The sequence below is a fragment of the Lissotriton helveticus genome, chromosome 8, assembly GCF_964261635.1.
Source record: "Lissotriton helveticus chromosome 8, aLisHel1.1, whole genome shotgun sequence".
In the NCBI taxonomy this organism is placed as follows: domain Eukaryota; kingdom Metazoa; phylum Chordata; class Amphibia; order Caudata; family Salamandridae; genus Lissotriton; species Lissotriton helveticus.
In genome coordinates, this window is record NC_136069.1 from 28,818,468 (window position 1) to 28,837,100 (window position 18,633).

The following is an 18,633-nucleotide window of genomic DNA, read 5'->3' on the forward strand; positions in this document are numbered from 1 at the left end:
CTGGCCCACACAAGGACCACTCAAGGTACCCCGCACCAATGCCCAGGCAACGAAAATCGGGCAACACACGCGTTTCCACAAGCCCTCGTATTACCAAGGCTGTAACTCGGAGAATGTCCCAGGGCGCAAAGCAGCAGCATGCACCCTCGACCCGCGCAGGGGCGAATGCACCACCGCTGCCCCATTACATGAGCACACCGAGACACTCCCAAACGACCCGACTCAACACAAGTGAAAAACGCTGGCGGAAAGCCCAGCACCCGATGCTAGACAGGCCTCCGGACGACCTCCAGAGGACACACCAAAAGGCACCAAGGTGAAGAAAAATGTGTGTCCCCACGAGGACACTCAGATGCATCCGGTGCGGCAAAGAGGCAGAGAAAATGGCAAGGGGGGCTTAAGTACCCCTCGCCCTGCCTGCCACACCGGACGTGACCATCAGCTCCTCCTAGCTCCCCTTGGGACTCCGCCTGCCCGGGGGAGGAGAGAGGCTAGAGAGGGGCGGGGGGAAGCCCTCTGCGTCTAAGGGGCCGCCCTCCTGATGGCCACTGCGTGGCCTCGGGCAGCCGCACACAGCGGACTGTAAACTGAAAGCTCTGCTCTCTGCTTCCCAAACAGCGAGTTGCACCGTACTCAGACCCAGGGAGCATCTAACGGCCCTCAAATGAGCTGCCGCCTCACTATATCAGCAGCCCCCCCCCACCAGGCTCGCACTTTCAAGGGCTCACCGGGATCGGCACCGGGACTCCCAGCCCCCACCGCCAACCTTCCGCCTCTTGTCTACTCAGGCGCCTCGACAGGTCTTTTGGGTGCTCTTTACCGCGGCCTCCGGAGAACTCACTTTGGAGTCTCGCCCTCCGGGCAGGGGCACGCCACACCACAGAGGTAGGCCCAGTCCAGGGTTCCTCGCTATGGCGCCTACAGGATGGGAGCCAAGTCGGTTTTTGGGCTCAACACATATGCCTCAACCTCAGGTTGCATGGGGATTTGCCCAGGCAGTCTGGCAGTGCAGCGCACAGCAGGATTGTGATGGATTAACGCGGCCTGGATCGGAGCTTTTTCAAGGCTGATCCGCCATCTTGGCCGTTCAGGCCCCACCCCTCATGATTTTACTGTTAGTGTCCCTGCTAGTGTTTTACTTAGGGAACACTGTTATTTTGAGGGAAGCTTTGCCCTTTTTGCAGGTGAAACACCCCTCCAAACTTCCTGTAGCTAGATTAGCATCAATTGGTTTACAAATATGTCTGGCTCGCTATGCGAACTCCAGGACTTGTTGGATAACAGCAACCAGCAACCGATTGTCACCAAGAGAGAAACTGGAAGGTTCTCCAACTGGGGTTGGGTTATTGCAGTGAATGGAGAGTTAGCACACTGGCTGAACTTGTGATTTGCAGCTCCGATGCAGGACTAACTGGCCCACATGCAGGAACCCTGGTGCCTGCCTGCTAGTCTTAGTAGGAACGCCTCTAGGCCTAATTGCATGGCCCAGATGTAATGTGAAACATCTTTTCTGCACCCGAACAAAGACCTCTGGTTGATAGTTATTAGAGATGCTGTCTCAAGCAATCCATGGACGCATCGGTTTTCAATTCACATGTTTCTGTTAAAATTTGGAAAGAGTCATGGTTTTCGATTTGTTGGGCTGCTACACTGCAACAGTGTTTGCTTCAGTTTTTTGTGACTTGCACTATGTTGCCCCATGAGCTGTCAATGTGTTTCCATTCAATACCCAGTGTGTTTTGGACAAATCTCATACCAAGCCTGCAAACAGGGATGAGGCCTATACAGGATGACATCAGGCCTAACAGGGACTTGTATTGTCTTGTCTTGTCTTGTCTTGTATTGTCTTAGTGGGCCAGCTCACACAGATGGACGCAGGGTTATTGACCTGCCTTGTGAAAGCATTTGATTTCCTTGTCCAGCAAGTTGTGCGGAAAGAGAGGGAGGGTGAGGTGAGAGAAATATGAAAGAGAAGTCGAGAATGTGAAGGGATGTCCGGACACATGGGGCTAAGGTGGAGAGAGAGTAGGATGAAATAAAGAGAGAAAGGAGTGGGGTGAGAAGAAGTTGAGGGTGAAGTGAACAGGACAGCAAGGTAAACTGGAGAGAAAGGAGGGTGGAGGCGGAAGAGAGAAGGGTGACATGGAGAGATAAGAGGGCGAGATGCCGAGAGCAGAAGAGATCAAACCTATGGGTTTAAAGCTCTACAAATACTCAGTTAAAACTAGCAGTCAGAACCCGGCTATACATATGGTATGCAGCTCACATCCGTACAAGACCACCCAACATGCACACACCCAGCTCTCGGACACCAAGGAGACACTGGACAAGCCGACTTATCTTTATGGCCCACCCATTCTTCTTCATGGCCTACCCAGATCCCTAATCCTGGAGCAGGGCCTGTTGTGTGCTCTGGGAGGTGCCTGGCTCTTACTAAGTGGGCGCCTTATTGCAAAGGATTCCTTTGCAGTATTTTTATTCAGTCAGTCAGTCAGTAAGTCAGTCAGTAATTCTTTATTCGATAGTTAAAAAATATCATAAAAGTACATATATATATACAGGTTTAAAAAAAAAGAATTACAGTACAATTAATAAAACTATTGCAGATTTTTAAAAAAGCAGTCATGTAAACAGTATACACTATGAGGGTCCCTTCAAAAGCCCTCCCCTCTTGAGTTTCTTAACTTTACAGCAGTTCTAATGAAATTCATGATACAACAAAGTGACCATGGGTCCTGTGCTCTTTGTAAAAATAATAAGGCCATTTTGGCGTGACGGAACTTCTCTCTTTTTAGAAGCTCTACCAGGAATCTACGTCTAGGATATTTAAAAAAAGGACACAAAAGTACAAAGTGAAGGGTGTCCTGTGGAGACAAATTGTCGCAGCCGCAGGCACCCTTCTGCTCAATCGTCCGTGTAAAACCTGGTGGGTCTGCCAGTATATGGGGTAAAAGATTGAGCCTCAAACGGGTCATTAAAAACCTATCCTGGGTATTATACATCACATAAATATATGGCTCCATACCCTCTGTATTCTTGATGGAACTATAGTCAACTACAGTGTGTTTCAACATCTCCCGATTTGTTCTAGATGTGGAGAATTGGTCCATCAACAACGATTTGATTTTCCATTTATCCGGAGGTACAATAGAGCAAGGATTAGTAAACAGATCCCTCTGGTCAATGCCCTCCAGGGTTACTTTAACGTAATTAAGCCAAGGTATTTGTAGTCCCTTATCCCTGGACAGGCAATCTGTCAAAATTTGCCTAGTTAGATCTGCCTCCTGGTTGACCCAGATTTTTAGCCAGGCCATAATCGGTCTTAACTTGAGTTCGTCCTCTAGAAAGGGTCTCCCCAATTCCCTGTGTGCAATCACAGCTGGGGAACTCTGGGGGACCTTTAAGATCCTGCGCAAAAATGTATTTTCCACCAGCTGTAATTGCTCTGTGTTGACATAACCCCAAATTTCTGAGCCATACGTGGCTTTAGACCAGCAGATCGAACCATATAGGTTCATGACCTGTTCTGGGGACCACCGGCCCAGCCTTCGGCCATGATTCAATATGGCCCCATTTGTGGAGATTAGTTTAGTGCATCGTTCCTCCACTAAGGGTCTAAAATTGAGTGCCCCATCTAGAAGCAACCCCAGATAAGTAAATAAGGGAGTCGTTTCCAGTTGGTGGCTCCCAACTTTATACACAAATCTCTTACAAGGTTTGGGACCTGCCAACATTACAAAGGACTTGTTCAAGTTCACTGCCAATCCCAGTGTATCCATGAATTTCACGAATCCATCTAACAGACTTTGCAAGCCCCTCGGGGTACGGGCAAGCAACACAGCGTCTTTTCCAATCATCTGCATTTAGCTTATACAGGCTTATTACCTCTCTCATGGTCTAATCACTCAGCGATTCTATTTGATTTAGCATCCCCTTCTCGGTATCACGATCGCTTTACCCCCAATAGCCCACTTACCATTCAGGCTCGGAACACAATCAGCTGGTCCCTATCAGAAGAACATCTTTCCACTTCCATGTCACCGCTGCCCAAGGATATAGAGGGATCTACGGCCTAGTATACTGATTGGATCCAATCAGCCTGCAGGATTTTAGCACCTGAAAAACACATCCAAACCTAAGCATTCCTATCCGACCGCATCGTGGTATTCATAGGAACTTAAGGAGCAAGAGCGAATTTGCTAGCACCATGAACACAATTGGATAAAGAGCTATAATGGCTCAGAAAGAGAAAAATATAAGACAGTGAGAAGGAAAGATCTCAAGTTTCGAGGTCCAATATCCAGCCAAAGGGGTTTACTTTGTATTCTGGACTTGAAGTCAAGTCGCGGTTAACTCCTCATAAAAATCAAGACTACCTGTCCCAGAATCCAAAGCAGAAACTCTAGATGAGCTACTCTTGCGTATACATGAGAAACTCGAGGGCTCTGAGAATGACTGTACCCTAAACACAGCTACACGTAGGCAACCACAAGGACATACTTAGTATGTATGACCTTTTTTTCACTCGAAACTGTTACTACCAATTGATCACTCGTCCAAAATACATAAAAAAATCGCGGATCCTTCCCCAAAATCCATTAGATAAGACTTTTACATCAGTTAACACGACCACGCCATGAACACGACCACGTTTCTCCGAGGCGAGGCAGAACACACGGTCATTTTGGGATTCGGGGGCGTGTTTTTAGGTTTGAGTGACTGAAGACATCACAGAGAGAAAGAACCTAAAAAACACACCCCCGAGTCCCAAAAGACGGGGCTTAAACGGAGTGACGCCCCTCTCCTCCAATGGCTGGCCAGCATTTACGAGGCCAGCCAATGGAGAAGAGGGGCGGGTTTTAGCCCCCAATACTGTAAACATTAAATCTCGGCTGCGCGAACACTGCTGCGCAGTGTAACGCTAGGCCGAGACCTAAAAAACAACACTAGACTTCTTTTTATCTGTTAAATCAGGATCTCCTCTTGATCCCTGTCTGGTAGTAGTGATTAGATTGACTCCTGAACCAATAGTTGAAATACTTACCACACTGTTCAATGCTATGTTCAAATCAGGGCTCCTTCTTAATGCATGGAAGGAGTCATCTACTCTCCCACTTCTGAAAAAACAAAACCTTGACCCAATGGAGCTCAATCTATTTTTGAACCATCTCACAGCTTCCTTTCTCGACAATACTGGTAGAAAAGGCCATGAATTCCCAGCTAACCAGATTCATACAGGATAACAACTCGTTCGATCCAACACATTATAGCTTCAGAGGAGTCCGCAGCACAGAATCCGCCCTTATCAAGTCTGTTGAAGAAATCAAGAGAGGCTTTGGATGTCGGGGACAACGCTGCTTTAATAATGCTAGATCTCTCAGCAGCCTTCGAAAGGATCCACCATGACTTGATAATGGACCAATTGAATGCTCGTGGTATTCAGGGCAGGGCCTAGAAACTTCTACACTCCTTTCTCGTGGAAAGGAAGCAAGCGGTGGCCTTAGACACTTTTGTCTCCAAACCCTTCTCTTTTCCTTGCGGAGTACCTCATCGCTTAGCCCTACTCTATTTAATGTGTATGTGTCATCTCTGGTGCAATTGATTAGATCATTTGGATTTCAATTAACATCTTGTACAGATGACACAGAAATAGTGATGTCACTTTTGAAAAAAACACGAAACAGATACAGGAGGCAAATTCCATGAATGTATGCAGTCGGTAAAAACTTGGATAAGTGAAAACTGTCTAAAGTTGAATTCGGGTAAAAGCAATGTGGTTATTTTTGGAAATAATGCCAATTTTTGGTCACCTAGATGGTGGCCAGATGAGTTAGATACTCTACCAACTCTAGTTAAGAAAGCAAAAAACCTAGAAGTAGTAATCAATAATAGTAATCTCACCTTTGGGGATCAGGTGAATGCTGTGACTTCTTCCACCTTTCTGACTCTAAGGATGATTAAAAAGATATTACATCTACTACCTCATGACTGTAAAAAAATAGTAATAACCTCCTTCATCCTGTAAAAACTTGATAACTGCAATGGTTTATATATGAACATGTGGCAGCAACATTTGAATAAATTGCAATTATTGCAAAATGCGGCAGCTAGGCTGCTAACAGGCACACCTAAGTTTAAGACTGTACAATGAAATCAGAAAGCTCCACTGGCTGCCAATCAGGCACAGTGTTAGATTTACAGCCCTTTGTTCTGCCTTCAAGGCTCTTCATGTTTGCGGACCATGCGATCTCAGGCAGTGTGTTAGATCGTATATCCCTACTGGAACTCTCCGCTCCCTATGAACAAAGATGATGGAAGTGCCCAAATTCAGAAGAGCTAACTGGGGTGGAAGAAGTTTTGTTACCCGCACGACCAGGGCATGGAATGGACTTCCTTTCCATATATGTTCCTCTCCAGGCAAGGCTAAACACTGCAGGAATACTTGTAATATATTCTGAGGTTAAATCTGTTACCTTAATCATGTGAGGAAAGCAGTCTGCAGTCTGCGTGCAGAGCATGGGATAACCACAGGTCAGCTTGTGTGTTGTGCCTCCCTCACAGGAACTACAGCTTCTTACAGACGCAGGAAGGGAAGCGCCGGAGGAAGAGGAGCCACGCGTGGGGGAAATAAGCACTTATCAAAACAAATGAAGAGGCGCATGTATTCAAGGGTTTTTAGGTTCTTTCTGTGGAGGCTTGTTGAAGTAATTAGGATCATGAAGTGCAGCAAATTACTCACAAAGACAGTTGAAAGGTGGCAAATATGCGTCCTGAAGGCCCAAGGATGCCATGTAGTCTGCTTCGTGGGCTTGGGTTGTCTTAGTGGGACTGCCCACTTTGCAGACTCTGCCATGGCTTTGAGGTTTATTGCTATTTCCATAGATGGAAACACTTCTCCCAACTGAGTATCAGAGGATCAGTTTCAATACATGAGTACATCAGTCACCCTGCACCAGCAAAGAGTGGCTCAGAGGAGTAAGTAGGAAAAGCCAACTCCCCTCATAGGAAAGAGGCAGCATTTGAGGCGGTGACCAGGGGCATACAAGTGCAGGCAAGCTTGCCTTTTGCACGCCGGAGGTACTCCCTAGCAGCTGATGCCCTTATATGTGTTGAGGCCCTTCTGCACATGCTCAGTATATGGTTCAGCTCCCTTTAGTAATGTTGCTGGGATATTAGAGGAATTGAAGAGGAGTCGTTCCTGGTTGTATCATGAGCAACATGACATCTTAGAGTGTAAAGAGTGACCCCTTCAAAAATACTAAGCATATTTCACCAAACTCAAGTAAGGAATATGACTTTAGAACCAGCAAAGGGCTGCAGTAGATGATAAAAGCTTCTGTAAGGGCAACGACTAAGGATATGCTTTTTTTTTAACAATTTGTACATTGTTACTGAATGTGTTTATGATGGACTTCAATTTGCGCTAGTCTGTTCATGGCATGTATGTTATAGCATTCAATCAAATACTTTTTTATGTTGAAACCATAAAGGCATAGTTATAGCATTCATATAAACATTAAAACATCTTAGTTGAATTCAGTTTCTGTGCCACTAAGTCATGAAATTCTCAGGTTAAGAGTACTTTCCGTTGCCACAGTGATTCCATTGTGGATATCTTGGTTTCTCTGTAATTCAATTCTGTGAACATTTGATCACAGGTATCTTAGGGCCCGATTTAGAGTTTGGTGGAGAAGTGGGTATTTAGTTACAAAAGTGGTGGCGAACGCACAAACCAACGTACCTCCCACCCTATTTAGAATCAGTAGAAGTGACATCCCTCTTTGGCTCTGTTGACGGAAGGTACCCTCAGGCAGCACAAAAGAGTAGGGGCTGTCTGATGAAAGGCATAGCACCGCCCACCCTATTTTAGGTAAATAGCATGAGGTCTTTTCTTCTCTCTGTTACCTGGCAGTACGATCTGGCAATAGGATGACGAAAAAAACACATAGGGACACTTCCTGGATGTCGCTGTGTATAGTTCTTTGTTTCCAAAATTAAACGCACACTTTTTGAAAAACAAAAACTGTTGTTAATTTTTGTGAACAACTATCAAAAACAACAGCGGCTGTCCACCAAACCTTAAGTACCTTGACAGCAACTGTGTGGCCTGCAGTGAGCTCTAAATTTGGTGGATGGTAGTCCGTCTGTCAAACACTAAATCTTAGCTTCTGTGTTAATTAAAGCTCTGATCAATGAATTAGAAGGTATCTTTGTTTTTGGCATATCCTTTCTGTGTTGATTCTATCCCATGTATCATTGTTGGAGTTTTAAACTGCGTCTCCAGTAGGGTTGGGCATGAGCTCCGCTCCCCCATCGCAGTTTGCAAAGTTTTGCCCTCTCTGCTTGGAGCACCGCAAAACTCCGCCAACCACTTGCGTGTCAGAGCTTACAAGCGTGCGCTCACAAGAATGAAGGATACTGTGTCCCTTTCGGGGAGACAAAAGGGTTGTCTGGCATGTGGCCACCATTGAGACATTGAGGACTGCAGTTGGCTTCCACTTTGCCCCGTACCCTGCTCACTTCCTGCTCCTCCTTGTGGGCGCTGCCTGGATGAAGCACCGCCGGAGTATAGGAGTCACTCCGTAGCCCGCACCATGTGAACTGCGAAGGAGGCACAGAGTACCGGCCGACACCCGTCCACTACTCTGCTTCACCTTGCTCTGGGTGCAGGGTAGCTTGCTGGACATCACTGTACTCGGGGGTCGCACAGTAAGAAAGAAAGAAATACCAACAGCTTATACATACTGGTACACTCACCGGTCAAAAACAACTGGGACTGTGATGGAGCGGAACTGCTGTCATTCCCTTAGAGTGCTATGCGAGCACTGGTGCCAGACATGCTTGGTGCCTTCAAGTAGTCGATGCTGTACATGCACCGGTGTCAGGCGTGTGTTTGATGCCGTCGAAGTACCCGATGCTGCACGTGCACCGGTGCCAGGTATTTGTTCAGTCCAGTACAAGCAAGTACTTGATAGTGCACGTGCTCCTGGTGCCATTCATGTACACTACTTTCAGTCACATAGTGCAAGCCGAAAACATGATGGTGCACATGCGCTACATTGCTGAACACATACTTATTGCAGTGCAGCAGTACGCAATTGCAGATTAGAGGTCCGCAAGTTCCGTCCAATTCTACCGATAACCTTATTTGTACAAAGCTTTTGAAAATGTGGCTATTGGTTCAATAAAACCTTAACCTCTGGCCGCAGCTTCCTCTGCTTTAGCACCAGAAAACTGTAATTGGTATTGCTGTGCTCCTCAAATAACTGAACTAAGTAAATAAATGTCTTAGAAGCTTTCTTATTTAGCCCAATACATGCTGTGGATATTACCATTAAATGATAGATGTCTTTGTGTCAGCGTCAATTCATGCTGTAATCATTGGATTACTCTTCCAGGTTTTTGTTTTAATCCATGTTGTCAGCAGGGTATGTTTGCCACTTTTTCCTATGTTTGTTGCGATGTGTTTGGTCTTTGGATTGCAGATTTCTCAGTGTCCAGTATAATTTGTGTTGTGAACATTATTAGTGGATGACTAACAATGTGCTCTGGATATCGTTACTAGGTTGCAAGTGTTTTGGTTCATACATGAATAACATACTATGGTCATCAGATTATGTTTATACCACTTCTATGCTAATGTTCAATTGCCTACCTGGCTTTTGTTACTTCATTTCCGTATAAGAAAACAAATTGATTTTTTTTATTCTGATATTTGTTTTTTTGGCTCATGAAATGCTAATGCTTAGATTGTTTTTGTCCTTTTAGTGAAAGAAATCCTGAATAAAAGCAACAGTCAGAGGAATATCATGGACACCAGGAATTGCAATTTACAACTTTTGAGACACTAACCTCCTGAAAAGTACGAAACAGTCTTCAGAGATTATTTTCCACTGAAGAAGCCCTACAATTGTTACCGATGTGCGTTCCTTAGACAAACAGCCTTTTTCTGTGCAGAATTGGTAGCAGACCCCAATAGAATGATGAATGGGACATAGTACCTCAGTACAAAGGAGTAAGGAGTATCTCTTGAGTATGTCTACATATTAACATTACAAGGAACTCTAATCAATCAAGTGACCTACAAAGGAGAAAGGCCACACAAATGTATAGAATGTAATAAATCTTTCCAGGCTAAAGTAGCTTGGATAACAACATAAAATGTATACATTTACACGGGACACCTACCACAGACACATCTACTTATCGCTGTCTTCTGCGTAAAAGGCAACTCTAGCAACACATCAGAATATCCCTTCGTGAGAGGCTAGCACGAGCATTGCCATGTAAATAAACACTGAATATGAATGCCCGCTAATGCCACAATTTTGACTTTGTACCAGCGAGAAAGAAAATAAGAGAGAGTTAGAATGCAGAAATAATGCCTACACAATATTAACTTAGCTGAATACCTGTACACAGTGGGACTATCAGTAGAAATTATTTACTTAATTTGTCATGGCAAAGACAAAGGTGCACCTCATTTAAGTTCACAGCTTTGCAGTTGTAACATTAGTACCAAGAATTTAGAGTATAGAGAGGTTATTTTTCATATATATGTGTTAGTAAAATGTAGCTAACTTGAAAGTACTAACCTGGACAGATACAGTAGAAGCTACATGCATTTACTCAGTGTCTCCAGGATTTCATTACAACTATGTAATTATTCAAACATGTGTTCCAGTGGGGGAGGTGCACAAATGCACTAAATGTGACAGTTATTTCTATATAAATACCCATCTGGAAAAACATCAAGGAGATCTCAGCATATTAAGACAAAATAAATCTGCAGTGTTTACCAAGACTTTTATTATAAAAAGCCTGCGATGGTAGGCAAACAAAACCATACTGAAAAAAAACTTTTCAATGTCTCAAAGGTAAAGGCTGTATCACAAATGGCTCTCATTGGACAAAAGTCAGGCTACACTGAACGAAGACCTTATAAATGCACTAAATGTGGCCAGATATTCATTACAAAGGCGCAGCTGCTGATAGATCAACAAACTCATACTGATGAGAAACCATGTGAATGCTTTGAATTCAAAAAGATTTTCAGTCAAAAAGATGGACTAGTTCTACCTCACACAAATCACACTGGAAAGAAACCATATAAATGTTCTAAATGTGCCAAGACTTTCAAGCAAAAGAGTAAATCGTCATCACATGAGAGAATTCACATGGGGGGAAAACGATATCGATGTTCTGAGTGTAATAAGGCTTTCACACAAAAGAGTAATTTAACAGTTCATGAGAGAATTCACACTGGCGAGAAACCATATAAATGTTCTGAATGTCAAAAAGCTTTTACCATAAGAGGTAATCTAACCCTTCACCAGAGAACACACACTGGCGAGAAACCATATAAATGTTTTGAATGTCAAAAATCTTTTACTGGAATAGGTGGACTAACCAGTCACCAGAAAACTCACACCGGTGAGAAACCATATAAATGTTCTGAATGTGAGAAGGCTTTCAGTACAAAGGCCCAGCTGATATTACATCAGAGAGTTCACACTGGGATAAAACCTTATGGATGTTCTGAATGTGAGAAGGCTTTCACTACAAAAAGACAGTTAAAAATACATCACTTGTCTCACACGGGAGAGAAACCGTATAAGTGTACTGACTGTGACAAGGCATTCAAAGAAAAATATATACTGTCATTACACCAGAGATATCACACTGGAGAGAAACCCTACAAATGTTCTGAATGTGACAAGTCATACATTGATAAGAAAAGGCTGACCAAACATCAGAGAACTCACACTGGTGTGAAACCTTATAAATGTTCTGAATGTGATATGGCTTTCAAGCTAAATGCAAATCTTTACGTACATCAAAGAATCCACACAGGGGAGACACCATATAAATGTACCGAATGTGACAAGGCTTTCAAGCAAAAGAGTCATCTTTCAGTTCATCAGAAAATCCACACGGGGGAGAAACCATATAAATGTTCTGAATGTGATATGGCATTCAGGCGAACTGCTAGTTTTTACATACATCAGAGAATCCACACGGGGGAGACACCATATAAATGTACGGAATGTGACAAGGCTTTCAAGCGAAAGAGTCATCTTTCAGTTCATCAGAAAATCCACACAGGAGAGAAACCATATAAATGTACCGAATGTGACAAGGCTTTCAAGCGAAAGAGTAATCTTTCAGTTCATCAGAAAATCCACACAGGGGAGAAACCATATAAATGTTCTGAATGTGAGAAGGCTTTTATTACAAAGAGAACACTGATGATACATCAGAGGATTCACAGTGGAGAGAAACCATATAAATGCTCTGTATGTTATAAAGCTTTCAATCAAAAAGGTAATCTGTCGAGTCATCTGAGAAGCCACACACCTTCACTACCTGTGTAGATCCAGTGACAAATAGGAATATTTACAACAGAGAAACCAAGTACATTTACTTAACGTGACAACGCTTTCCTGGGAAAAAATGACCTATCACTCTATCTGGAAGAGATAAAGGAAACAAATCATATTAATGTCCTAAGGGCCTGAGTACAAGTAGTTATTGCCCCTAATAAATAATGATACCACAGGGTATGGTATTTATCTGGTGCGATAAGTAACTCCTATTATGAGTTTATAGGGAACGACTTGCGGATTTAGATGTTTAATGCCCCAAAATATGCATGATATGGTAAATACTGCCCGTTTTCTGTGGTTAAATATCGTCCGGTTTAGCCTAACGAAATTTAACAAAGGTTGAGTAATTCAACACGTCTGATAATTATTGGATGCGTTAAATACCTTTAAACTTGTAATTTTGACCTATGAGTAAACAGGGGTTAAAACATGGGTCAGAAAGTTAGAAGCAAATCATAATCAGGCCCAAACTGTAAAAAGTCTTTCACTACATAGTGTGATCATATGACAGTCACTGCACGGGCGTAACAAACGCCCCCGCAGTTCGGGGGGCCCGAGCTCCAGGGGCCCCTGCAGGGCACAGTACCCTAAGGGTCCGTCGCTGGGGCCTAATTTTAATGTTATGCTTGTCGCTATTATATGGTGTATTCTGCACATGCACTTCAGTGCTGTCTTGAGCCTCAGGGTAGGAGCATAGGGTGGGCAGAGCTGCGCTGGTGTGACTGAATTGTCATACGCAGACTAGTCAGTGTACTACACATGCGAGGGCCGATAGGGCCATTTCGGACATTGGGACCAAGGCAAAATGTAATTTCCAGCTGCGGTCTCCTGCCGTCGGCCCATGCATGACACCGAAGTGGCAGGTCTCAGGCGAGTGGGTGAGAGAGAGTGAGGCGATGGCATGACTGGTAGTAGTACTCCAGTCGCTCCCTATGTTGTTAAGTTCTGCTGCGTTCTTTCTTCACTTCTCTGCATTCGGGGCTGCTTTTACTCAGGGCCCCAGGCAAGGTTGCTTGGTACCGTTGCAAGGCTTGAGCAACACATAATAATAAGCTTTTAGTCCTTACGTGAAATATTGTTGAAAGCGACCCTGCAGCCCTGCGAGGGCATTGTTGGAGTTATTGATGGTTTTTTATTACAGGGCGGGTAACACTCCAGTAGCTGCAAGGGGGAGAGGGGTGGGACGCATACCTAAATAAAAACCTGGTAAATGACAACTTATGCAGATGCTGCAGCCATTCTTAAGGATTTTAGGCAGCAATTCCATTGCACCTTGGTGGAAACTATGAAAGCGGACAATTGACAAGTCTAAATTGTTTTCTATGATTGCATGCTTCCTCTGGAGGAGCGGTGTGGTGTTCTGTTGATATGGCAATGTTCATTTTTCATTTTGCTAAAAATACCCAATTGTGCTTCGCATCCAGACATTCAAAGTAAATTACACATGCCCCATTCCTGTTTTTTTCTGTAACCGTGTGAAAATTAGACAATATTTGAAGTGATTATGTTCTGCAGAGATGACGTTCGGCAACCACTTGCTTGCTTTATTTTCAATTTGGGTGATATGTGAGTGTCTATTACAGACATTTTGTAGAGAAATGTTGTGTTTATGTTACATGCAACAGCCATACAAAAAGTTTCTTTAAGCTCAAATTAGTACCTCACATATGAGAAATGTCTGTGTCACAGAGATTATTTGGAGTTAATATTAGTGAGATGCTGCTGTGTTACTGTATTAAAAACACACATCCCCTATCCCTGAATGTTACATGTGAACATAATTTGAATTTGGACCAGTGTGCCTGTGCGCTGTCTCTGACATGGCCAACGAGAACATGAAAGAGCTGAAACTGGATCATGAATTTAAAACTGTTCCTAACAGGGGCCCCCAAAATATGCTTGGCCCAGGGCCCCCAAAAACCTTAAGATATCCCTGGGGCCCTCTGTGAACATGATGGTCATAGTTACCATGTGTGCTGGCATGGTTAGGCCCATTATGGAAAAATACATTTCCATTTCTCTTTGCATTACAAGTGTGCTCACGTCCCATTTCCTCAACATGAAAAAATGACCTTACTGAAAGAGTATAATGCTGCAGAAATAAACAATACATCTAGAGATATATTTCATCCATTCATCTCTGGGTAAATTAAGATGGCCAAATTCTGAATTGGCCGAAATTCACAAAATTGGGAGCTGGTTGAACCCACAACGCATTTTTCAACTGCGAGCTTGTGGTTTGTGGGTTTGTGCGATGCATAGTGGGCAGTCAGGCATTTATTTTATTGAGCGCTACGCTACACCAACATGTAAGAGAAATTAGTAGTAGTCAGAAGCAACACACATGATTGCAACAACCGCCTCTTCCATAGACTGCCTAGTGTCAAAATAGCAAATCTCTCTTTATGTCATCAAGAATGGTACAACAAGATGAGTAGCATAACAAAGCCTACATTTTAATCAAATGCATGTATTTTTAAAACATATTATTCATTCACATGGGAGGTAATAATGCCTGTCTCCTATGTTATTTACCACAAAACTCATGAAAAATATGTTGAATGAACTTGGGAACTCCTGCAGTGGGTAACAGAATGCAAATAATGTCATCCTAGCACAGCGGCCTGGAATCCTGAAGTCTATTACGTGGTAATGATGGAACACAATACTGCCTGGCTTCCTTGAATTTGAAATACACTCCTGGCATTTTTATCAACAGTTGGCATTAATGATGACTATCACTTCGGTGGGGCTGCTGGGGGTTGACAGTGATGTGTGGGTTTCAGAGCTGCCTCACTCATGGTACCCTCGAGATAGAGAGGGTCAGCCTGAATCACGCTGTGTGCTTTTGTCCTCCATTCGCCATTATTTTAGCTTTTAATGAGACATTAAAGAGTTCCTAATTCCATCAATGTGTCTCCTACCTGCAAAATATTAAAGAGGGAAACTTATTTTCTATTAGAAAGTCTGAGCTATCTTCATTTTTTTCCTACAGTTTGTAATCCAGAAATTTCTCATGAAGGAAGTGTTAAGAACAACTTGCACTTTGTGATACTTTGTGTCAAGGGGGTGTACTATAGGTGGTCCATGGGCTGTCCCATGCAACCAGTGCTTAAAATGGGCAGGTGAAGTCTGGTACTGAGTGCCTGCACTTCTAAAATTTGACAGGGAGAGTACCTGCACTTCTCAGCACTGATGCACTACATTAATTGAGAGATTACCTGCACTTCTCAGCACTTGTGCATTACGTTTAATGAGACAGTGCCAGCACTCCTCATTTGAAAACAGGTACACCAGATGATAGAGTACTCACACTTTTATATTTGCATTTCAAGCATTACAAGCAAACAGCCATGTTTTTGTCGCATATCACTATATACTAACCTATATGTGGATGGGTATTTGCACCAAAAATGTATATACCTCCTCAAGGCATCACTAACACACTCATCTTGAACTCACGCATCTTTCACAGTGCAGCACTCCCATACTCCTCATTCATCCTCACTTTGAGTAATCTCAGGGGCAGTCAGCTGAACCTGCTGCAGACGTGTGATGCAGCACAGCACAGAGACAATTCTGTTCTGATCCAACTACCTACATACTACCACTGGCGACTACTTCTTGGCACCTCACAATGGCAATGAGATATGCGATGCTTTTAACAAAGTCTATTCCAGCAGAGATCTCCACAAATCCCTACTCTTTAATCTATTCCTGCTCAGAACCATTAACTTTAAACAGTAGACACAGCATCTCAGAAGGGACGACTCAGTGCTGTAACCATCAAAGTGGGATTATGAACAATAGAAATAGCATAAATGGACCTGCAGAGCGATGAAAACCAAAATAGCGTGCATATCTCTCACACCTAATCCATCAGATTGCTTAGCACTGTGCACTATTGCACAATAAACTGCACACACCCCGCTCAGTGGTCCTCGAACACAACATGGAAACACTTCCCACATAGCATCAAAACAAATACCACACCCTTCCAACCACACACCCTACACATAGTATAGCTTGCTACTCATGTAGGCACGAGGTAAGCGCTTTAGTGCTCCACATAGGGGTAGTAAGCCCTCTGTAAATATAACAATACAATACATTCAAGATAGCTCCAGCCTCTTATCTTCTGTCTTCTTGGCTCTGTCCCTTTAGCTCCTGCCTCCTTGCAGCCGTCCATTTAGTTCATGCTTTCTTGCAGCTATCCCTTTAACTCCTGGCTTGTATCGTCTTCATCCAACTGTTGAGTGATTACCTCCCAATCCCATCCCTTCTGCTACTTCCTGTTTTGTATCTTTCCCTTGAATACTCGCCTTCTTGCATCTATTCCTTGATGCAAGAAGAAAGAGGGATTGTTTTACAAGACGTGCTTGAGTTTTGTATATCATTGGACTGTTGATTGTATTATTTTGCACTTTGAAAGTATTTGCACTTTTTCTTTTGCTTTAACAACTACTTGCTGATATGGTCTGTAAAATGTGTGCCTTAAATCTTGCAATTAGCATTGTTTACAATTCAGAAATGATAAATTCAAACGGACAAACATCTGCAACAATGTTCTGAAGCATCCAAGCAGTTTTCATTACCAGCCTCGTTTGCCTGCCTGTTTTTGTCCTGTTTACTAATACAGGCATGATGGTAGAAAGTAAAATTGCTTCTTCAGTTCAATTTTTTTTCATGTACACCCTTGACAATCGCAAGTGTGTGGCATGCAGATAATTCACTAGTTTATCTCTCTTGGAGCTTGCAGTATACTGAGTTATAGCTTATGTACTCCTCAAGTATTTTGTCAGGCGAGTCTGTGAAATTGCAAGTTTGGGTTTGTCTTTCAAAGTTTCAGGTTATTGTCTATCAAAATAGTTGTTCTTTGTTCTTCAGCGATAGGCAGTTCCTAAGACAATAGGACCACTCCTTGGCATTGTTCTGATTGTTTTCTCAGTTAAATAATCTGCTCTTGACAATAATGTTACAAATGGCCTAGTTTACATATTAAGAGTGTTTCCCACTTTCTTATTAAAACATTGAACTAGACACTATAGAAGCATTTCATTAAATGTTGGAGGTTTCAAATCAAAATATACCAGATTTATGGGTGGTGAGGCAAAGTAGAAGGTGGTGGGCTGTGCCGCTAGGAGGGGCCCCCCATGTATTTTTCAGGGGGGCCCCTCAAGTTTCGTTATGCCACTGAGTCACTGTAGACTGAAATAATTTAAATATTCTGAATGTACATTACAGAAATATGAATTATAGTACAAAAGAGAACTCACACTAGTCTGTTACCGGATGCATGTTCTGAATGTGGCAAGACTTTCAAGTAAAAAAGTCCTCTCTCATGACATCAGATAGTCCACACCAGGGAAATCAGGAAACCCTCTAAATATTTTGCTTTTTAACAATGAAAACGTATACCTGATACAGAGCAGACAGAGGATCGGGCATAAAGGAATCATGCATGGCTACAGGAAACCATCGTTCATCTACAGAGGTATGGCAATACCAGTGACCTAAATGTTCAGAATACTGTACAGCTTGGGGAGATGAGAGTAAGTGTGGATTTCATTATTAGATGTGGCCTGCCAATGTACATTTCAAAACTGTTACAGAAGACGCCCACTACAAGAAGAAAAACCACGAATACACACAGAATAAATGAATAACCATTTAAGCAACAGAGCAAGCAGAAGGAAACTAGACAATTAAGCATCACTTAACATATAGTAAAAAGTACACCATACTACAGAAACCTCATTCTGATTAAAATAGGGGAAGTACTCAAGGTTGGTGGCAGCACCTGAGGTTCTCTGCGGGAACCGATTGGAATACCCAGCGCCATATCGCGCATACTTACTTGCAGAAAGCCTTAGACAGCGCTGGCATGAGTTAGATGTCGGCGCTGCATTGCCTTATTTTAACAGAACTTTTTTAAACCACTTATCATTTATGTACACTGTGTAGCTGCTAAGCTGTAATTTGAACTGTACCTCGCCCCGTTCCACCGCGGCTGACTGTGCCGTTTGCGTGGAGGGCGAGGCGCCATCTTTGATTGTGCTGGACCGGAGCTAGCAGTCTAGCTCTTCTGGGAGGCAGGGCTTAAAATGACCGAAAGCCCAGGGCCCCCCGAGGACTCAAGGTTGGTGGCAGCACCTGAGGTACTCTGCTTGAACCGATTGGAATACCCAGCGCCATATCGCGCATACTTACTTGCAGAAAGCCTTAGACAGCGCTGGCATGAGTTAGA

General features: G+C 43.3%; 1 protein-coding gene across 1 annotated transcript in view; it reads left to right on the forward strand.

The window, feature by feature from the left end:
• LOC144772268 (uncharacterized) overlaps window positions 1-18,633 on the forward strand; it is a 278,661-nt gene that overhangs the window by 38,233 nt on the left and 221,795 nt on the right. The window contains exon 3 of the mRNA XM_078656500.1: window positions 9,769-12,324. Coding sequence (XP_078512626.1) covers window positions 10,827-12,324 — 1,498 coding nt within the window. The 5' untranslated portion in view covers window positions 9,769-10,826. The remainder of the gene's footprint in view (window positions 1-9,768; window positions 12,325-18,633) is intronic.